General features: G+C 44.3%; 1 protein-coding gene across 5 annotated transcripts in view; it reads right to left on the bottom strand.

Annotated features, from left to right (window-relative positions):
* Window positions 1–16969, bottom strand: part of LOC128347180 (homeobox protein Mohawk-like) — a 51491-nt gene extending 34522 nt beyond the window's left edge. For 3 of the 5 annotated variants that reach the window (XM_053301432.1, XM_053301434.1, XM_053301433.1), the window contains exons 1-2: window positions 16894–16969; window positions 15975–16117 (exon numbers count right to left, since the gene is read on the bottom strand). In XM_053301432.1, the coding sequence (XP_053157407.1) occupies window positions 15975–16059 (85 nt within the window). In that variant the 5' untranslated portion in view covers window positions 16060–16117; window positions 16894–16969. Of the gene's footprint in view, window positions 1–9215; window positions 9304–15974; window positions 16118–16893 lie in introns of those variants that run through there. The other 2 variants (XR_008317421.1, XR_008317422.1) reach the window with 1 other exon arrangement.
* Between the last annotated feature and the right edge of the window lie 6209 nt (window positions 16970–23178).

Raw genomic sequence — 23178 nt, 5'->3', positions numbered from 1 at the left:
GAAGAGTACCTCACCAACACCTTTCCTGGTCACAGTGACTGGCAGGTGACAGGAGTGAAAGTTGAGATCGTTGCAAGCTTGTGACAATCTCTAAACTGCACAAGCGTGTCTCACAGTTTGTTAAAGATGCTGGCACAAATGGACGGGACCAGCGTCGCTCCGGTCTCTCCACTGCCGGGGGAGGGAGAAGGACTGCTCCACTCCCCCCCCCCTGCAGCCACCCCTCGGCTGCAGTAAGAATTTTTAAAAAGCAGGGGAGGTTTGGTGGGGTGGGCGCAGGATGGCTTCCCAAGGCCCCCTGCCCCTGTCATTTGGATCCCCCCCCCGGGACCATGGAGAACTGGACTGGGTCCCCAAGGTCCAGGGGTTAGTGTACCTCTTCATGCCAGGCATTCTCAACTTGCAGATCATGGCCATTGGCCGCTGCCCACCTGACATGCTGATGCCTTGCCCGCAGTCTGAAGATCTGAGTGCTATGGAAATTGTCAGGATGGAGCCTTGGCGGACCAGGGAGAGGGAGGAGCTCCTCTGCCTGAAACAAGAGCTTGCCCAGCCCAGGTTGGAAGATTGTCTGCGGGACAATTCCCAGGCCCAAGGATTAATCTCTGGTCCATCAACCTATAGTTTGGCGTTATGTGTGAAGGTGGCCAATGGCTTGGTTACTGAGGTTTTCCTATAACTGTCTGTTGTTGCCAAAATCCCATAGCAAAAATTAGTTCTGAGTCAATTTCAGTTCTTCATTGTGGTTTTTTTGAAAGGTGGTTTGTTCTTGGCTGTTGGTTTTTTTGGGTTTTTTTGGGTTTTTTTGGGTTGTTTGTTTGTTTGTTTGTTTGTTTTTGCTGAATTTGGTTTTCTGTAAACAACACGTATGACAAATTGTCCCTTTAGCTATGTTGGACAAAATCCACTTCCTGAAGTTTCCCTGAAGTTGACTAATGGTTCAAGTACCTTCAGGTTTTTATTCCTTAGGAATCTGCCATAAAAGCACACTTATCAGCTGGTCTTCTGGTAGCAAGCATGACTTGTCCCCATAGCTAAGCAGGGTTTGCCCTGGTTGCATATGAATGGGAGACTTGATGTGTGAGCACTGCAAGATATTCCCCTCAGGGGATGAAGCCGCTCTGGGAAGAGCAGAAGGTTTCAAGTTCCCTCCCTGGCTTCTTCAAGATAGGGCTGAGAGAGGTTCCTGCCTGCAACCTTGGTGAAGCCACTGCCAGTCTGTGAAGACAATACTGAGCTAGATAGACCAATGGTCTGACTCAGTATATGGCAGTTTCCTATGTTCCTATGAAGCTCAATAATTTCCAGTTCAGTATTTTACAACTTGGCAAACTATCTTACATTGGTCAGAGTATAAGGCATGGTGCCTGAAATCTCTAAAGGAAGGGTACACAGTGACACAAGATGGGGAAGACAGGTCTTCAACTTTGTTTGAGTTTTGACAATCACTCATTTTGTAATGTGAATGCATGCCTAGATGGGTAGTAGGCTGTAAGACTATTTTTCTTGCAAGGTCAGGCATTGTGTTTCCTCATTGCTTCCTCTTGCTTGTTCACACAAAGTCTTTTTAAAAAATAGTTTCTACTGTTTGTCCTGTGGAAATACTGTCATGTAATACCTACTTTCTTATACAGTAAGAAGCAGGGTCATTGCCTCAGGCTTCAGTTGCCTTTGGATGAAAGAGCACAAAAGGCTGATTGTGACTTTCCTGTGTATTTACAAATATACAAGTAGTACAGTATAGTGAAAGCAGATTCTTACAGCAAGCAGCACAATCACAAATCCTGCATCAGATTCCTAAAAAGCAACTGTTGCAGCTTAACCTTCTCCCTGTAAGGCTGCAACCCCAGGTTCTAACCAGCTCTAAACTCTAGTGCTAATCAGACCACATGCTGTGAAACCAATTCAGTTCAAATCCAGACCAGATTCGAAGCGACCCGACTTGGGCTCAGACAAACCGGGTCCAGTCCATTTCAGCCATTGAATTGGGCTGAAGCAGATTGCAGGGAATCCAGCAAGGATTCCCCGTTACAAGTACCTGACTTGACTTCTGTAATGCGCTCCATATGGGGCTGCCTTTGTACGTAGTCCGGAAACTTCAGTTGGTTCAGAATGCGGCAGCCAGGTTGGTCTCTGGGTCATCTTGGAGAGACCACATTACTCCTCTGTTGATAGAGCTACACTGGCTGCCAATAGGTTTCCAGGCAAAATACAAAGTGCTAATATAACTTACAAAGCCCTAAATGGCTTAGGCCCTGGGTATTTAAGAGAACGCCTTCTTCACTATGAGCCCCACCGCCCATTGAGGTCACTTGAGGAGGTCTGTCTCCAGTTGCCTCCAACTCGTTTTTTGGCTACACAGAGAGGTTATTCCTACGATCAGGTGAAATTGGACTAGGGGAGCCTAGTCCGATTTTGCCTGACCTTGAGAACCACCGGGCTCGCAGGCAAGCCCGGTGGCCTCCAAGTGGTTAACCCGCTTAAGTAACCCTCCCCTACGATTGTGAGTTGCCGTGGCATGGCTCTGCACCGTGGCAACTCACGAGTAGACCCCCAACCGGGAGGCTTAAAAGCAGCCTTCCGGCTTGGGGATCTCTCCAGCATGCCCAGGGCGCTCACGCAGGGCATGCTGGAGCTTCCGGGGGGGGGGGGCACGGAGTCGGCAGTCATGTGGGCAGCCAGTTCGGCCATCCGGAGCAGACTGACTGCTCGTCTGCAGGGAGAGCAGGCTTAGCCCGCTCTCCCCGCAAACCCCATCCAGGCTCTTCTCACTGATCATGAGAAATGCCTCAGAGACAGGCCTCCTCAGTTGCTGCCCCAAGATTGTGGAATGTGCTCCCTACTAAGACACGATCCTACCCATCTCTGGCAATTTTTAGAAAACCTCTGAAAACACATCTCTTCAACCAAGCTTTCTCAGCTTTTTAAAACTTGTTTTTAAATTGTTCTGGCTATTTAATTGTTGTTTTATGATGTTTTAATTGTTAATTATTATTTTATGCTGTTTTATAATTTCTGTTTTAATTGTTAATTGATTTTAATGGTGTTTTAATGAAAACCGCCCTGAGCCTTTTGGAAGGGCGGTATAAATTTTTTAATAATAAATAAATAAATGGCATTCCAGTAAATGCGGGGTGGGGGGGAGGTCATTTTAACATTTAAAATTCAGGTGCTGGGAATGGTAGAGGCGGCAGAGACATAAGAGGTAGTGGCAGGGGCTCCTCTGACCCTCCCCTTGCTGGCCCCCCAAATAATAGCCTGGGCTGACTGCAGCCCAGTTCAGTCCTCTTCACTTGCACGGAGGCCTGAACCAGGTCTCTGCTGGCCTGGGCTGTAATTTAGAAGGCCAGTGGGGGATGTTGGAGGAGCCCCCACCAATGGACCACCTAATCAGCTGTTGTCAAAAGATCGCACAGACTGACTACAAACAAAGGCATGACAAGGTAGCAGGGATGATACACTGGAACATCTGCAAAAAATACAAGCTACCTGTAGCCAAAAATGGGTGGGACCATAAAATTGAAAAAGTTGAAGAAAATGAAGATGTAAAAATATTATGGGACTTCCGACTACAAACAGACAAACATCTGCCACACAATACACCAGATATCACTGTAGTCGAGAAGAAAGAAAAACAAGTGAAAATAATCGACATAGCAATACCAGGGGATAGCAGAATAGAAGAAAAAGAAATAGAAAAAATCACCAAATACAAAGATCTACAAATTGAAATTGAAAGGCTGTGGCAGAAAAAGACCAGAATCATCCCAGTGGTAATTGGCGCCCTGGGTGCAGTTCCAAAAGACCTTGAAGAGCACCTCAACACCATTGGGGCCACAGAAATCACCATCAGCCAATTACAAAAAGCAGCTTTACTGGGAACAGCCTATATTCTCCGACGATATCTATAACAATTGACAATAAAATTCTGGCATCCCAGGTCCTTGGGAAGGACTCGATGTCTGGATAAAACAAACCAGTCAATAACTGTCTGACTGTGTAAACAAGAAATAATAACCAAATATCAATTAAACTACCAAAACAATTATTGTAACTTATTAGTAAAAGAATCAGCTTATAATATCTCCAGGTTCAAGTCTCATTATTTTGCTCCTTAAGGCCTCACAGGAACGTTCACTTCTTTTGTTAAGTTTCTGATCACTCTGCTAGTTAGGCATAGTCATGGCAATTGGCCCATTAACACACTCATAACATCAAGTACAGCTGTTTTACAATTGATGAAAAAAGAATTCCTTATAATATTTTAGAAAGCATGAACAACAAGTCGCTTCCATGGCCTCTGGTGATTAATGTGACACTAAAAAAAAAATGTGGGAAATCATTTTAAAATGTACATTCCCCTAGAAAACTCATATTTATGTTAAATAATACTGGTATGGTTTTCAGTGGGTCACACAAATTTAGCTTTCAAATGCTATCATTTTCAGAATGTCCAGTATATCCTAGCAATTTCAAAATCAAATACTTTATTACAGTCACAGACCAGTACAACAGTAATACATACACACAGAAGCCCAACAGAGTAAACCATAACAGTTGTAATATAATATTAACAAGTTAAACCTCAAAGCAGAACAGCTAAATTGAATTCATTATGACCTCCTGGCGAATTCTGCTATCAAACAAACGTAGCCACATTATAAGATATTAATTAGATCATTCTGGTCAGCTAGAAAATAATCCAGATCATAAGAGTCCACATGACCTTGATGAAAATGTATAAAAGGAGTTATATTTTTGTGCTGTATATCTTGGTAAAATTAACAAAGGAGCACATGAGCTGGTTTCGATATCTCAGTAACAAAAATGTTCTTTATAGGGGATTTTTTGCTGTCTTCCTTCCAAAACTGCTATCTGCAAAACATTGCAAGCCATAATGCTGCAGCCCAGGGTCTAATACTGCAATGCCATGGTCTCTAGAGGCAGCCCCAGTGCTGTTTTGGAGCAGTGATTGCAGAACCAGCGTTTCTTGGGATTTCTTCATTCATGATAATGGGGAAACCTGCAGGAAAGCTGCTTCTACAATTCTTGTTCCAAAACAGCATCGAGGCTGCCTTTGAAGTCTGCAGGAGCCCTGGGGTGCAGCTCCATCTCTCTAGAGCACCCTTTCCACCAGGTGCCCTTGTTGCCAGCTGGTTAAAAAATGTCATGACCCTACTATTCCAGGAAGCTTTCAGTTAAATGTTCTTAACTGCCCCGATTATACTGTTTCACCTTATGCTGTACTGATGGTTTTATCGGCTGCTGTTCTTCTGTGCTGGACTTTTAAAATATGCTTTTGACTTTGGGCTTTAATTGTACACGTTACAATTTATGTGTGGTGTAGTGGTTAGAGTGCCGGACTAGGACCAGGGAGACCCGAGTTCAAATCCCCATTCAGCCATTATACTAGCTGGATGACTCTGGGCCAGTCACTTCTCTCTCAGCCTAAGCTACTTCACAGGGCTGTTGTGAGGAGAAACTCAAGTATGTAGTACACCACTCTGGGCTCCGTGGAGGAAGAGTGGGATATAAATGTAATCATCACCATCATCATCACCATCAGCCAGTTACAAAAAGCAACATTACTGGGAACAGCCTATATTCTGCAACGATATCTATAACAACAACAAGAACAATATTGATTACAAAATTCTGACATCCCAGGTCCTTGGAAAGCTCGATGTCTGGATAAAACAAACCAGTCAATAACACCTGCCTGACTGTGTAAACAAGAAATAATAATAAACAATTGTAAAGAGGTAAAGAGCTCCTACTCTAATAACCACAGATGAGCAGAGCCTCTGTTTGGGCCAGCAAACCCAGCACACAAACGATTAAGCCAGGAGATGCCTACATTGTTGAAATCATGAGCTGGAACAATAGGAGGTCCTTTGAGGATCAAGTCAGCTGTTCTAGTGTAACCCCCACCATTACTACCAGTACTATTAGTAGGTTTCCTGAACTGGTAACTAAGGGGTATATGATCTCCCCTCCCCCTTCTTAATGGATTGTGGTGCATGCTCAGAAGGTCCTTAGAGTCTTCTAGAGTTTTCCAGACAAGCAGAAAGCTCCTGAGCAGAGAAAGAAAGATTTGGAGATCTTCTATTCTTTTATTAACTTGCTTATATATTGCAGTTCTTCTTTGGGCAAGATTTGCATGCTGGTTTGATATTCTGGATGGGCCCACCTTACCTCATCGCACCAGATCTTTGTCATTTAAGCTGCTCACCCACGGGACTTTGGGATAAGGGGTCAAGTACACATGTGTATTGCTAACTGGTTGAAAGAGAGGAAACAGAGGGTAGGTATCAATGGAGAGTTTTCACAATGGAGGGAAGTAAGAAGTGGGGTTCCCCCAGGGATCTCTACTGGGAACGGTGCTTTTAAATTTATTCATAAATGATCTAGAAGCAGGGGTAAGCAGCGAGGTGGCCAAATTTGCAGATGATACCAAACTCTTTCGGGTAGTGAAATCCAAAACGGATTGTGAGGAGCTCCAAAAGGATCTCTCCAAACTGGGTGAGTAGGCGACAAAGTGGCAAATGCGCTTCAATGTTGGCAAGTGTAAAGTGATGCACACTGGAACGAAAAACCCTAACTTCAAGTATACGTTGATGGTATCTGAGCTGTCGGTGACTGACCAGGAGAGGGATCTTGGGGTCGTGGTGGACAGCTCATTGAAAGTGTCGACTCAATGTTCGGCAGTTGTGAAAAAGGTCAATTCCATGCTAGGGATCATTGGGAAGGGGGTTGAAAATAAAACTGCTAATATTCTAATGCCCTTATCCAAAACTATGGTGCAGCCTCACCTGGAGTACTGCGTACAATTCTGGTCACCACATCTAAAAAAGGACATTGTAGAACTGGAAAAGATGCAGAAGAGGACAACCAAGATGATCAGGGGCCTAGAGAACCTTTCTTATGAGGCTAGGCTACAACACCTGGGGCTTTTTAAGTTAGAAAAAAGACGACTGCGGGGAGACATGATAAAGGGCTATGAAGTAATGCATGGTGTGGAGAAAGTGGATAGAGAGAAATTCTTCTCCCTCTCACATAACACTAGAACCAGGGGCCATCCCATCAAATTGATTGCAGGAAATTTAGGACCAACAAAAGGAAGGACTTTTTCACACAACACATAATCGGCTTGTGGAATTCTCTGTCACGAGATGTGGTGACAGCCAACAACCTGAATGGCTTTAAGAGAGGTTTGGATGACTTCATGGAGGAGAGGTCTATCATTGGCTACTAATTAGACGGCTATAGGCCACCTCCAGCCTCAAAGGCAGGATGCCTCTGAGTACCAGTTACAGGGGAGTAACAGCAGGAGAGAGGACATGCACTCAACTCCTGCCTGTGGCTTCCAGCGGCATCTGGTGGGCCACTGTATGAAACAGGATGCTAGACTAGATGGGCCTTGAGCCTGACCCAGCAGGGCTGTTCTTATGTTCTTATGCATGCTTGGCAAATTTGGTTCTACAAAGAAAACAAATGTAAATGTTTATAAACCCTTGAGTTTGGCATAAGAAATGATTTTTTAGTTGTTGTCTTTCTCTCTCTTGCAACCACTGGGAAATACACTGTCTCAAAATATACAGATATATAAAGAGAGAGAGAGAGAGACTTGAACCCCAAATCCCCATTTCCTGAGTAAGAGCGTTTACACCAGCATCCATTGCACTGCCAGTAGACAGGCAACCCTCATTACATCATCAGCTGTCCTCTGACTGGCCATGAAAGGGCAGGAAGTTGATAAAGGGACACGTGGACAAACACACACACAGAAAGCTCAGTGATTTCATAAGCTTACTTTCCTTAAAGAAAGTGGAATATACGGATAAACTAGAACCAAAACCAAATTTTAATGGTTTCGCTGCAAGGTCAGTATCCAGTGGTATGAACACCTTGCTATATGGCCCCCCTTTTGAGCATATTAGTGTGCTTGATTAGTGTGAAGAGCTGTAAGAGGGTTTGTAGGGAGAGCGGGCTAAGCCCATCGATCAAGAGGCAGCCCTGGGCGACCGGATTGGCAGCTCACATGACTGCTGGCTCCATCACGGAGCTGGTGGGGACTGCGGGGATCGGGGGCTGCATGGCCCCTGGAAGTTCCAGGATGCCCCGTGCGAGCGTGTGGGGCATCCTGGAGAGACCCCCGAGCCCTGGAGGCTGCTTGCAGCCTCCTGGTCAGGGGTCTACTTGCATGTTGCTGCGCGCTGTGGCAACACATGAACAAAAAGATGAGGTTAACAGAGCTCTCGCTCCTTTAACCTCGTCTAAGGGGCGAGGTACTTAGCGAGGTTTGCTGCTGGGAGCCACATGGCTCCCGTTGCAGCACACGATCACCCAAAAGCAGGCTAGGCCCCCTTAGCCCGCTTTTGGGTGATCGTGAGAATAGCCTCAAAGTGTCACAATCATCTGTGCTGTTTCCTTCACTATGGGGTAGCTGTTCACACCTTAAATGCATGGTCTCAGAGAAGGCTGGCCAAAGTTAATAATTTAATGGTTTATCCTTAAAGGAATGACAAACATTGAGGCTATTCCCACAATCAGCGAAATCGAGCTAGGGGAGCCTAGCCCAATTTCGCCTGACCGTGAGAACCACCGGGCTCACAGGCGAGCCCGGTGGCCTCCAAGCGGTTAACCCGCTAAACTACCCCTGCCCTAAAACCAGGTTTGCGGAGCAAGCACTCTGCAAACCCAGTTTTTTTAATCATGTGTGGCCGCAGTGTGGCTCCGCGCCATGGCAACTCATGAGTAGACCCCCAACTGGGAGGCTTAAAAGCAGCTTCCCGGCTCCGGGGTCTCTCCAGCATGCCCTGCGCGAACCTCCCAGCCCCCACCGGCTCCCTAACAGAGCCGGCAGTCGGGTGGGTGGCCGTTTCAGCCACCCGGAGCAGACTGCCTGCTTGTCTGCGGGGAGAGCAGGCTTAGCCCACTCTCCTCACAAACCCCACTCAGCCTCTTCTCACCGATCGTGAGAAGAGCCTCATTCAGTATCATGAGGTGATATTATATCTATCTTTCTTTGCCTTCAATCTTTCACCCAGATACAGTTTCAAATGCATGAGCCAATTACCTATGTTCCTAATCTGAGTCTTATCTACCCTCCTCACTCATCCCTAGCCCCAGTCCAAATAACCTTCTCAACTGTCAAATCATCACTCTTCTTTCCCAACATTCCACCCTCATAGCATCCTCTGCCTCCCTCTTACCTCAGCATTCAATGCCCTGAATGATTCCCTGCTCCATCCAGACATATCACAGTTCATTACAAAAGACATAAAAGGTGATACTGCAAATCTGAAAAGAAAAGAAAAAATCACTTGGGGGAAAATCAAAGTGGACAAGATCTGTTTATGTATATCAACATATAGGATGTCAGCAACAATGTCAGTCCAGTAAGGCATAGTATACATCAGTACATGTACCAAATACGGCACATACACATTATTATGCGTATTAGACAAACACATAATAAACAAAGTATTAGACAAACACATGTCTAATTCAATGAATCAAACAGGTTTCCATCTTTCCAGGTTTGGTATGCACATGATGCAGTTCAAAAGCTTACTGAGCTGAAAAAGGAAATGTGACATACAGGGGGGAAACAGTGTGGTGCATGAAGAAAGATATATTTTTTGAACTCTAGTCTGTAATATTCAACTCCCTGATTGAATGTGGATGACCACTTCAGATTTTCACCTGAACAAAAGTTCAAACTACATGGCACTGTGTTGTTGATCATAGGACAAATGCTTTTGTCATTACAAATTTGTTCAGATAAATACCTTGAGCTGCTCTTCCTTTATGGCCATAATTCTTAAGCACCCATTCCTGAATGGAATCAGTCTTCTTGCCCGTTGAGCCTAAAATGTTTACTCAAAGGTTAATTTACTCAATTCAGAGAGATTTAACTTCCTGTAAGTGTATCTTAAGACTGCTATCTCAATAGTTTGTAGAAACAGAAAAAAGAAGGAGGAAAAAAAAGAAGGGAGGAATAAACATAGAAATAGAGTGTGGAATAAACTGGAGAAACTAAGCAATGAATTTTTCTCCCCCATCCCCTAGGGAAAATGTTTCCCTTTGATTTGCATGCCAAATGGACCACAAATGAGACAAAGCAGGTGTATTATTTCTCATTGAAGGAGTACATCCAGACAGCCAAGTACACACTTTTCAAGATTATGTTGCAATTAATTTCATTTAATGTCAAATTCTCTTTTACTGTTGCATTATCTTTTCTCCAAGGTTTTGTCAGTACGGTACTTTCTTCTGTAGAATGACTGTCTCTACAATGCAGGAGGAAGTTATTGCTTTTACACATTTAATTTCCATGACAACACAGTCATGAATGCAAACCCTCACAAAGAGAGAACACAAGATGCAAGGACGGATTGTTAGCCTTGGGGAGACAGAAATAAAATAATACATTCAGGGATTAGGAGACAAAGTGAGTTAACTCTTCTCCATAGGAAAATGTCTGTCCAGATAGGAATGGCCCAGTTGTCAATCTTATCAATTAAAGGCAAAAAAACCCTTGGTTTACAGTGGGTATGGTGGCTCCAACTGAACTCCAGAATCCAAGGAAATTCAATGGACCATTATGTTCATGCCATGATGATGACATGAGATCTGATGTCTAGTCTAAGATATTGTACTGGCCTACAAAATTATAACCATGGAAACACTAGGGCTGTTTGCACATGCATGGTCGGGCTGAAGGCGGTGGGCGGGGGGCAGTGTCCAACTTACCTTACCCCAGATGAGCCTTTGCAGCCCAGGCAGTGCACAAGCCATGAGCCCACATGACCAGAGCTGCTGGGAGCAGTGTGGATGACTCTCTCTCTCTGTGAATCCTACACCGCGCGTCGGGCACCCATCTCTGTGTCAGCAAAAACTGCAAGCAGCTCATGCTGACACATGATCCTGGAGCCATTTGCACCCTTAACCTCGGCTAAGAGCCAGGCTACAGTGCTGAATTTGGCATGGCAGCACTTCCGGGATCCCCATGGATCCCGACGGTTCTCATGGGCTTGGGCTTGGAACTGCTTGTGAGAACAGCTTCACTATTTGGCTAGGTCCTCCATGCTCCAATGCACTACCTACATAGGCTGATGGCAATAGCAAAAGCTGGGGGTTAGTGTTACAGCAATGCTTAGGAAGAATTTGGTAACATGTTCCTCTGAACATATGGCAAGCTTTTACACAGAACTCTGGGCATGGGGAAGCAAGTCATGCTTCAGCTATAAAAATTATTGTGTGTGTGTGTGTGTGTGTGTGTGTGGCCTTCTGTTGTATGGGGAGCAAGTTGAATTATTTTTTTGGTCCTTAAGTGTTGCTGTAAGAGAGACTCAAGGACAGGAATTCTGAGGGTAGACTTTGGGAGAGAAAAGAGCAGATCCTGAGCAGAAGCTAGATTTCTAGAGAAGGCGACTAGAGCAGGTCCACTCACTTCAGTTCTGGCTGCCAAACAGCTGAAGTACAGGCAGAATATCAACAGGTGCTGCTTGCACCCTCATATGCTCTCCAAAGTTGCACTTGTTAAGTTTGTTAAGTTGTTAAGACTATTAAAAGTCTGGCCCTTACAAGGAACTCAGCAGCCCTTCTGAAGAACAAGGTTTGAAGGCGGTAAAACCATACAGGACCAGTTCTGACGCCAAATGAACAAAGCAGGAGCAGCCAGAGGTAAGAACTGAGGTCTGTGTGATCAAGCTTGTTTTCTTATTTACTCCAGAGAGATTACTGTAATGCTTAGTGGTGAAAGATTTCCACAGCCAGCCCCTTCATAGCCCCCTTTCGCAGCGGTTTCCAGGGCAACAAGGGCAGTAGCTGTTTCCTTCCCCCATCCCCTCTGCCCACTCATTCTCTTTCCCCTCCCTTTTCCTCTTCATGGACATTCTGACTCTGCTAGGTGTGTACGAACTTGATGCTATGGGATCTTCTCTTTTCTTCCCATCTTTCCATCCCCAGCAAAGCATCCCTCCAGTGGCTATTGTTGATATCTCTCTTGGGTTTCTTTTTTTAGATTGTGAGCCCTTTGGAGACAAGGAGAAATTTTACATATCTATCTATCTATCTATCTATCTATCTATCTATCTATCTATCTATCTATCTATCTATCTTTATGTAAACCACTTTGGCAACTTTGGTTGAAAAGCAGCATATATCTCAACTTGATGAGGAGCATGGAGGCAGCCAGGTTGTGAGTCCCCTCCTTTGAAAATGAGGTTGATCTCAGGGATTGCAAGGTAGTTAGCTATTTTTTTAAAAAAACCTGCTTATTTTGTGCCGATAATATGTATAGTTTAATATTAAACAATGTTAATCTACAGGTTGATGCTGTTTTAGTATCTTCATTTATACAGTAGCTGGACACAAATATATTGTTGCTTCAATCATAAATTATGCTGTTAGTAAGGTAGTGGGGGAAGTCTGTTGCCAATACAGTACCCTCTGTATGGTAGCAAGGAGAGTGGTAGCTTGGTTTCTGGAATTTTCTAGAAACTTGTGATTCTTCCACATGGGATGGCTTTCATAGGACCATTTCCCTATGGCGCTTTCCTGACAGCAGGCTTTACCACAGGTTTTCTGCAAGGTTTTACTGTGAGTTCAAAGTTGCCCCCACCCCAATGATGCAAAAAGTGGATTTTTTCACCCTGGATATAAATTGGGCTACAATCTAACATGTGATGAAAAACCCAAATTGTGTGTGAAGTGCTCCCTCATAGCTTGCAGGGACTTCAGGGTAAATTTAGTGGATATCTGCATGCAGACCTCCATTCTGGAGGAGATGAGATCTAAAAGCCAGGTATGAAAAACCTGCATGTGAATAGCATAAGGGAATACTCACCTCATATTGATTCATTCATTTGGGGGGCGGGGATTGCGATGTACAGCTCATTCACTTGATTATTATTAAGGTGGGACACACTCATTTCCCGTTTGTGAGTTAAAAGTAAGTCAGAGATGGGAACTTGATTGTGTGGTAAGCCCTAGCTGGTTAGGAACATAGGAAGCTGCCATATACTGAGTCAGACCATTGGTCTATCTAGCTCAGTATTGTCTTCACAGACTGGCAGGGGGTTCTCCAAGGTTGCAGGCAGGAATCTCTCTCAGCCCTATCTTGGAGAAGCCAGGGAGGGAACTTGAAACCTTCTGCTCTTCCCAGAGCGGCTTCATCCCCTGAGGGGAATATCTTGCAGTGCTTACACTTCTAGTCTCCCATTCAGATGCAACCAGGGCAGACCCTGCTTAGCTATGGGGACAAGTCATGCTTGCTACCACAAGACCAGCTCTTAGGACAGTTAGGACAGTTTTTCTTCCTACCTACCTTATTCTGAAGCTGGGGACCAAATCCAGCAGTGTGAAGAGCCTACGAGGGTTCTGCAGGGAGAATGGGCATGGCCACCCCGCTAACCTCTTTTAAAGGAAGGTGCTATTAGGGAGGTTTGCTGCCAGGAACCGCATGGCTCCCATTGCAGCACACAACCAGGGAAAACCAGGCTAGGCTACCTTAGCCTGGTTTCTCCTGGTTGTGGGAATAGCCTCTGGAAATGGCTCACTATCCTGAACCAGAAGCTTTCAGCTTTGGCAATCCTGCTGTGTGGCCAGAATGGAAAAATTTGCCTGCTTCAGATTAGCTACAAAGCTCCACATAGAAGGAGACATTGTACAAGTAAGTTCCCTTCTTTATGCCATGGGAAAGCAAGCAAGCACCATTTATAAAACTTTACCTTTGCTGAAGAAAGTAATAAGAATGACTATGAGACTGTTTTGGCTAAATTTGAAGCCCATTTCATTCCAAAATGGAATGTGCTCTATAAGAAGATTTGCTTTTATCAAAGGACACAGCAGCCAGGGGAAAACGTTGAGGGTATTCTCATGATCAGTGGAAAGCAGGCTCAGGGTACATGTGATTATAGAACAGGGTATGAAGCCATGCCCTGAGAAAGTAAAAGCCATTAGAAACTTAAAAGCACCTATAAATGTCACTGAATTGAGATGCAGTCTATGAATGGTAAATTATCCCAGTCGATACCTGCAGGACCTCGCTACAGAGACACAGTCACTAAACCTCCTACTGCGATCTGATATATCCTGGAGCTGGGGGCCAGATCAAAGAGGCTGCCTTTATGAAAAGAAAGGACACAATCCCAAATGCCCCAGTTTTGCACCTCTGTGATCCAAACAAGCCTACCATAGTTAGTGCTGATGCAAGCACTTATGGACTAGATGGTGTTCTACTCCAATTACACAGGTCAGAGTGGATGATGGTTGCATTCTGTTCTTACAGAAACAGAACAACATTATGCACAAATAGAGAAAGAATGCCTAGCCAGTATTTGGGCATGCAAAACTTTCTAAAGATATTTGCATGGTCTACCATCCTTCAGATTGCTCACTGACCACAAACCCTTGGTGTCTCTAATAAAGGGGGAAGATTTGGATCAAGTACTACTACGATGTCACTGTCTTTTGATAAGAATTATGAGGCTCAATCCAATAGCTGAGTATGTTCCAGGGGAAAAGTTAGTACTTGCAGATGCCTTATCACATAGTGCCATATGGCAGGAAGACTCCTATGGCTTAGAGGAGGAAGTACAAGCTTATGTTGATGCAATACACATCGTCATGGAAACACCCCAAAAGCAACTTCTTCTTGATTTTCACTCAAGTTTTAGGTATGGAAAGTTCAAGTTAAGGTGGGCTTTAACTTCAGCACCATGGAAACAGTAAACATTTTGTACAGTCTTGTATATTATGCTGGCTTTACAAATGAGGCTTTATACACCCACACTTTGCCTGGTCTTTCAGCTTTGCATTGGACATCCCATTCTCTGCCACAAGATGTGGTGACAGTCAACAACCTGGTTGGCTTTAAGAGGGGTTTTGATAACTTCATGGAGGAGAGGTCCATCAATGGCTACTAGTCAGAGGGCTATAGGCCACCTCCAACCTCAAAGGCAGGATGCCTCTGAATATCAGTTGCAGGGGAGTAACAGCAGGAGAGAAGGCATGTCCTCAACTCCTGCCTGTAGGCTTCCAGCGGCATCTGGTGGGCTACTGTGTGAAACAGGATGCTGGACAAGATGGGCCATAGGCCTGATCCAGCAGGGCTGGTCATATGTTCTTATCCAGGCAAAAATTCAACAAGTGTAGTTTTCTCAAACTCTTGCTAAAGATGCATGTGATGAATTTCTGTCTGATGCATCTCTGCAAGGCACAGTGTTTCCCCATAATGCTACCTAGTATAGTAAATGTCTAGGCAGAAATTCAACAATGCTCACAGATGACACCTGGATTGCTGGAGCAACTGGTGTTCCTGGAGGTTAACCGTACATTACTGGGGTTCCCTGAGCATTACTATTGCTCTCACACAGTCTCTCTCTCTGTGCTCCCAACTCTACCTACCCAGATATGGTAGCTCCCTGTCAGTCTTTTCCTTCTCCCCCTCCCACCCTCCTCCTCTCTCTCATATTCTACTGCTTTTGTACCCACCACCAATCATCATCTAGTCTTTCTTTCTCCTCATCTGACTCCACACACACTCCAGGGCACATGTTGCAAATGGAAGCCTGGCAAGATTTCAGGTGCCAGATCAGGCCTGCCTCTACTTACTATTCCTGCTCTCTTTCTCTCCTACTGCTGTATTGGGCGCCGGAGGGAGGAACTGTCATGCCAGTTCAGGTTGTTCTGCCCAGCTATGTAACTTGTTCGCCTGCTATATCTGGGTTGTTGCTGACATTCCTGTGCCTGCCTCCAGTACCTCTAGTTCTTTTGGTACAAGGCTACCCTCCAGAATTTGCTGTAAGCAGAAGAAGTCCTTTACTATCCAGGGTGCTTGCCAACTCTCTTCTTGCCTGATGCTTCTCTTCCCACATGCTGCTGCTCTTTTAAATAAGAAACATTGGTGGACACTCTGCCTACACAGTGCTGCTACCCACTTCAATAAAAGAGATTGTGCCTACCCATGTAAGCCCACTTCAGCAAGAAAGAGACTATGCCCATGCACTCCTCCTTCTTCCTGCCACAGTATGTAGTTTGTGCCCACATGCCGATGGTGCCTGCCTGAAGAAGAGAGAGTGGCCACTATGCCTCATGCTGATGTTGCCTATCAGAAGAAGAGAGATTTGCCATTGTGACCTTGTGCTGATGCTACCTGTCAGAACACTGACTCATATGTCCTCATTGCTGACTCTGCCTAGCTGAAGCAGAGACCTCCCTGAAGCCTACCTGGCCAATTTACCTCCCACAGGTGTTGGCTACCAGAAGAAGAGAGTGATATCCCCCCCCCCCGCCCATATCCACATATTACCAACCACTTTAATGAGAAAAGTGCCCTTTGTACCCTGGACCAAGGAGAGGTTTCTTGACTTTCTTTCTTACTTTCCCATCCTTCCAGATGTCTGTTTCACCTCTTCTAAAGCAGACAGACAAACACCACTGTCCACCAATGCTTTTTAGGACAGGGGATGACTGCCCTTTAGCTAAACACCAGCTTCAGTGGGTTTTCTGTGCTATGTCTCCCTGCCACTCACTTTTCTAATGAATGTCTAACCTATCTCACTCAGTTATTGTGAGGATATAGGGATGTGGCAAGGGACAGAATCATGTGTATTGCTCTGAGCTTTTTGGAAGAAGGGCAGGATATAAACACAACAACAAACTTCTCACTGCTTGTAGAGGCTATGCTTATGAGTCTAGTCCAGGGTAAGGTAGTCTAGCCTGGACTAGGCTGCTCATGTGGAGCATCAAGATCCACTCAGATCTCAGCACTCCCACCCAGCCTAACCCCACTCCTAAGCCCGGCTCTTAGCTGAGCAAGTGCTCCCTTAACCCGGCTGCTGGGTTAAGCCGAGGAGACACAGAGATGGGTGTATAGAGAACCTTTCTGACAGGGGAATTCCCCAAGGCATGCACCACACTCATCACGTGGTGTCTTGTGGGATATATGGAGGCTGAGAAACTGAGTCCTGGCCTGTAGCTCTGCGCCGCTCCTGTGTAGGTGCATGGCTTGCGCACTGAAAGGATCACAATGGATCATCTGGGGGAAGGTAGGTTGAACCCTGCCTTCCCCCTGCCCCCACTCCCAGTCATGTGACTTGACTCATTCTGATGTGTTCAGAAAACCAAAGCAACTCCATGTTTGCCCAGAATACCTCATTCTAACTTAAAGTAACCCCAGCCCAGCTCAGGGACATCACTGTCTCTCATGATCAACGTCATTATCTCTCTCCACTAACTTGTATCTATGAAACTTGGTTCTCACAAGGTTCTCACTGTTCTTCGCTGACAGTTAAGAAAACAGGATTTAACCAAATAAGGAGTAATCACCAGATGAACAATGAATCATTCGCATGCGTACTAGATACTTAGACCACCATTTTATTGCCACGTATACTATGTCTAGGGTGTCAGCATCATTCAGATTGTTTGTATAAATGTAAGATGCACCTGTAACCAAACTGTAATCGGTTTGAGAGCATAAGCCCATTGATTACCTATTGCTAAACTGCAGTAGCAATAAAAGCCTCTAAATGATTCCCACTGAGTCTGTTTGATTGACTAAGAGGCGGACCCAGGGACGAACCATGTTCACATCAATTCCATTTACTATCCAGGAAAATCCAACAAAAATGCACTTAAAATTTCACTTTTTATACTGTCTGTTTGTCAGTTTGCCTGCCAAAAGAAAGGTTTGTATGAAAATTAAATAGAATTTAATATGCACTAGCGTTGTGCTATTAAATGTCACCAGGAAATGGAGTATGGTACTTTTTGAAATATAAATAAGCAGGTAAACATGAGTTATATGAAGAGGCCAATGCAGTATTTCTCATTTCTGTATAAAATAAATATTCACAGGAGAGATTTACTGCACACTCTGCTGTCATAAGGTAGATCCCAGGATCTCAACAGACCTTTTAGAATGTTTCTGGCAGCACCATCTGCTATGTTCAAAACAAAATATTTTTATTTATAAAAACAGGGATGTCTTCTGTATAACAGAGTTTTGTTTTGTTTTTTAAAAGACCAGCAATTCCTGATTTGTATGTCTTGGGTAATTTAAACGTAGATCAATTAAAAATTCTTCTACTGAGGCTAAAATGAAAGCTCAAGTGTATTGTGGAATTAAATGGTTAGGCCTATTTAATTCCTATGTAGCAACCCGAATGCAATGATTCTCCTCTATTCCAATGATTCATTGCAACCCAAATGCAATGATTCTCCTCTATTGATTCTCCTCTATTTATTGGTGACCATATGAACTGATATATTTGTCTGGACTCTTGCATGCCTCAGAAATCAGAAGAACAGAGTGGACCTTATTCAACTACATTGGGGGTTAATTCTAACATTAGTGCTTTTCTCAATCGCTTCTGCACGTGGCTTAGAAAATAAATGTTGTAAGCTAATCAAAAGTATATTATGCAACTAAATCACATTTTAATTTTTCAAGAATGAGGGGCTAATACATGATTCGTTGTCATTGTCCTATAGCTGGTAGAACACCATTTTGAGGAGCAGAATACCCACTATTTACAAAAATCCAAGCTGAGTTCAGATCTGGAATTATTTAAGTCCTTTATTTTACATGTTCCTTCACTGCAACAGAAGAGCTACAGCAGCAGTGAGGCAGTTCATGTAGTCTAATAGTAGAAAGCACATCCTTGCTTGTCCACTTTCTCTTTCTGCTAGTTTCTCGTGGTTTTATGTAACACTTTGCTTAAGGGCAATATCAACACACAACTGTTTTTGTCATACATGACTATGTTTTAGTCTTATTTCCCAAGATTTAATTACTGTATTTTCCATTTTTGTAACACCCTATTGTAGTCCTTCTCTACCAGTGTCAGCTGTGCAGAACATTTGCAGACACACAGAGGCGTAACTAGGGAAAACGGCGCCCGGGGCAAGCACTGAAATGGCGCCCCCCCACCGTGCCCCCCCACCAGCCCCCCAACATACTACATTATACTTAGGTTTTTCCACACAAGTGCCCGCCGCCGCCACCAAGCCAGGCCACTGACTGGCCGCCAGGCACCAGCAAAGCAATGGGGGGGGCGCAGGTGGCGCGGAAGGGACCGCTCGTGGGGAAGTGGGCACCGATGTGCTCCCTTGACTGCTGCAGCGCTGCTGCACTCAGCAGGAAACATTTGTATTAACAAAAAAATTAAAAATTTTTTTTTAAAAATTGGTCATGGCGGCACCCCCCACATGACCAGAAAAGATGGTGCCCGGGGCACGTGCCCCCCCTGGCCCCCTATAGTTACGCCTCTGCAGACACATCTAGTTTTCTTTCGCTCATTTCTCCAGAATAAAAATAAATACTATGGTCCTGCAAAACAAATGGAGATGGGAAAACAATTATTAATACTGTCTCCTCTGACAGGATTCTGTCATTTTTAAATGGGATCTTGTGTCAATGTCCATAGACCAAATAATGCGCCTGAGACAACATTACTTTACAATAATCAGCATTAATTCAGTGTGCAGTTCCTCAAACCAATGTGCACTGACTGTTTCAGTACCATTAAAAAAAGTTTAAAGGGGGGAGAAAGTCTTCCCAAGTTTGAAGGAAGTGAAAAGAATTGATGGTGTTCATGCCTAACAAATCAAAGATGGGAGTAGAATGAGAGTAGAGCAAACACAGGCTCTGCTCTCAAATTACTTCCACAGAAATAGTCTTTGGTCCAGACTTTTCCCAAACTTCTAGACCTGGCTACAGAGTCAACTTCATATACCTAGATGGTTTCTCTGGATTCCTGAAGAGAAACCAGAGTGGCTTAGTCTTGCTATGCATATGCAGAAAGGCCTCCTTTGTGTTATGCAGCCTGACACCATTATGACATCTACTTATGTAATAACATCATCAACCCATGTCAGGTTTGGAATGACTCTGCAAAAGACATGGAAACCTGGCCAAGCATGCTTTTCGTGAAACTTATAGATTCATTGCAAGAACCATGTAAGTCCTCAGTCTGCTTTGCCCAGAATCCACAGAAGCAGAACAGAAACTTCACCACCAAATTCTGTTTTTGTTTGTTTGTTTGTTTTGCAGAATTTGACCACATCCTATCTGGGAGTTTTCCATTGTAGACAAACTTGGCATCACTAAAAACCAGATATCATATAGCAATTTACTTGAGAGTACTAACCAAAAAATAAAATAAAATGCAGCACTTGCCCATTGGCTCACAATACACGGTAATATAGGGGTTTACACAAACCACAATTCAAGCAGGTTCTTACCTGCTCTCTGCCACCCCATGCAGCTTCCTGCAGGGGGCGGCACTTGGCCCAAGTACGGTACCCCAGCATGGCACCAGCACTGTGTCCGTGCTGACCACACAAACGGCATCCATGCTGATCACATACCATGCTGACCACACAAATGGTGCCAGCGCATGCACGGATGCCATGAGTGTGCTGGAGCCACACAGGGGTACTTGGGCTGAGTGCTTCCCCAGCAGGCAGCTGCATGGGACGACAGAGAGCTGGCAAGGATCTGCTGTTCCCTTTCTTAAAGCTCCATATACCTAGAGTGTTGCTCCCCACTGCAATGCAACGCTACACTGGTGCTTGAACTGCAGTTCATACACACTGCTAACTTAGTAGATGAAGCTTTTCTTAGCATAACAGATGGAAAAACCTTAACCTGCTTATGTTCTATTAAGGTTTTGGCTACAGTTGAAGGCACAGGAACAGGCCAGTTAAGTTGGTTAAAATCTTCTCTACACATACACAAAGAGGAGAAGAAATATTATTGCTGCCCCCTTTCCTAAGAGAGGCTTCTATACAAGCCTTTAACAGCTACATGATAATGATCTATTCGATGGGTGCAGTTTTTCTTGTCATGGAAAAATGTGTGATAGGAAAAGCAAAACCTTTTTAATTTCTCATCATCACACTGCTGTTAAAGGCACAGAAACCTCTAACAGCAAAGGAGATGAGAAACAATGAGAAAACGATTAACAATTTTGAGCTCTACCAGTTAACACAGAGGGCAATGTGAAGAAAAATGATTTGCATATTACTTCTATTTATCTTGCTGAGGCAAGGTTCTTACGTGCCCTTTTGGATGTTCTGCTCCAACAACAAATAATGGATATAAGGATCTGCTTTATTCTAATCCATATCTAATAACATAAGAACATAAGAACAACCCGGCTGGATCAGGCCCAAGGCCCATCTAGTCCAGCATCCTGTTTCACACAGTGGCTCACCAGATGCCGCTGGAAGCCTACAAGCAGGAGTTGAGGGCATGCCCTCTCTCCTGCTGTTACTCCCCTGCAACTGGTACTCAGAGGCATTCTGCCTCTGAGGCTGGAGGTGGCCGATAACCCTCCAACTAGTAGCTGATGTTAGACCTCTCCTCCATGAAGCTATCCAAACGCCTCTTAAAGCCATTCAGGTTGTTGTCTGTCACACATCTTGTGGCAGAGAATGCCACAAGTTGATTATGTGTTGTGTGAAAAAGTACTTCCATTTGTTGGTCATAGATTTCCTGGCAATCAATTTCATGGGATGACCCCTGATTCTAGTGTTATGTGAGAGGGAGAAGAATTTCTCTGTATCCACTTTCTCCACACCATGCATTACTTTATAGCCCTTTATCATGTCTCCCCACAGTCGTCTTTATTCTAAACAAAATAGCCCCAGGTGTTGTAGCCTTGCCTCATAAGAAAGGTGCTCTAGGCCCCTGATCATCTTGATTGCCCTCTTCTGCATCTTTTCCAGTTCAACAATGTCCTTTTTAAGATGTGGTGACCAGAATTGTACACAGTACTCCAGGTGTAGCTGCACCATAGTTTTGTATAAGGGCATTAAAATATTAGCAGTTTTATTTTCAATCCCCTTCCTAATGATCCCTAGCACGGAATTGGCCTTTTTCACAGCTGGAAACAGTGTCGACATTGAGTCGACACTTTCAATGAGCTGTCAACCACAACCTCAAGATCCTTCTCCTGGTCAGTCACTGACAGCTCAGATCCCATCAGCATATACCTGAAGTTGGGGTTTTTCGTCCCAATGGGCATCACTTTACACTTTCCAACATTGAAATGCATTTACCACTTTGTCGCCCACTCACCCAGTTTGGAGATATCCTTTTGGAGCTCCTCACAATCCATTTTGGATTTCACTTCCCAAAAGAGTTTGGTATCATCTGCAAATTTGGCCACCTTGCCACTTACCCCAACTTCTAGATCAGTTATGAATAAATTAAAAAGCACCGATCTCAGTACAGATCTCTGGGGGATCCCACTTCTTATTTCTCTCCATTGTGAAAACTCTCTATTTATCCCTACCCTCTGTTTCCTGTCCTTCAATGTTAGCAATCCACACATGTACTTCTCCCCTTATCCCATGACTGCTAAGTTTCCTCAGGAGTCTTTGATGAGGAACTTTGTCAAAAGCTTTTTGGAAGTCCAGGTATACTATATCAACTGGATCACCTTGATCCACACACTTGTTGACACTCTCAAAGAAGTCCAAAAGGTTGGTGAGGCAAGATTTACCTTTGCAGAAGCCATGCTGGTTCTCTCTCAGCAGGGCCTGTATTTCTACGTGCTTTACAATTTTATCCATGAGGATGCTTTCCATCAATTTGCCTGGAACAGACATTAAGCTAACCAGCCTGTAATTTCCCGGATCGCCTCTGGATCCCTTTTTGAAAATTGGTGTTACATTTGCTACTTTCCAAATGTACCTGCTACTTTCCAAATGTATTTTTCCAAATGTACTTTCCGCTACAGAGCCTGATTGCAGATATAAGTTATATATTTTGGCAAGGAGGTCGGCAATTTCACATGTGAGTTCTTTGAGGACTCTTGGATGGATGCCATCTGGCCCTGGCGATTTGCTAGTTTTCATTTTTCCAGACCGTTTAATACATCAACTCTTGTCACTTCTATCTGACTCAGTTCTTTAGCCTCCATCTCCAAAAAGCCTGGTTCAGGAACAGGTATATGCTCTGTAACCTCTGCTGTAAAGACAGATGCAAAGAACTCATTTAGCTTCTCTGCAACCTCCATATCCTCCTTAATAATCCCTTTCACTCCCTCATTGTCTGATGTACAACCACCTCCCTGGCAGGTTTCCTGCTTCTGATGTATTTAGAGAATTTTTTGTTATTCTCCTTGATGTTTTTAGCTAAATGTTCCTCAAATG

This window comes from Hemicordylus capensis, chromosome 2 (genome assembly GCF_027244095.1).
Source record: "Hemicordylus capensis ecotype Gifberg chromosome 2, rHemCap1.1.pri, whole genome shotgun sequence".
Classification (NCBI taxonomy): domain Eukaryota; kingdom Metazoa; phylum Chordata; class Lepidosauria; order Squamata; family Cordylidae; genus Hemicordylus; species Hemicordylus capensis.
Note: the sequence above shows the minus strand (reverse complement) of the source record. Positions and strands in the feature narration are given on the sequence as shown.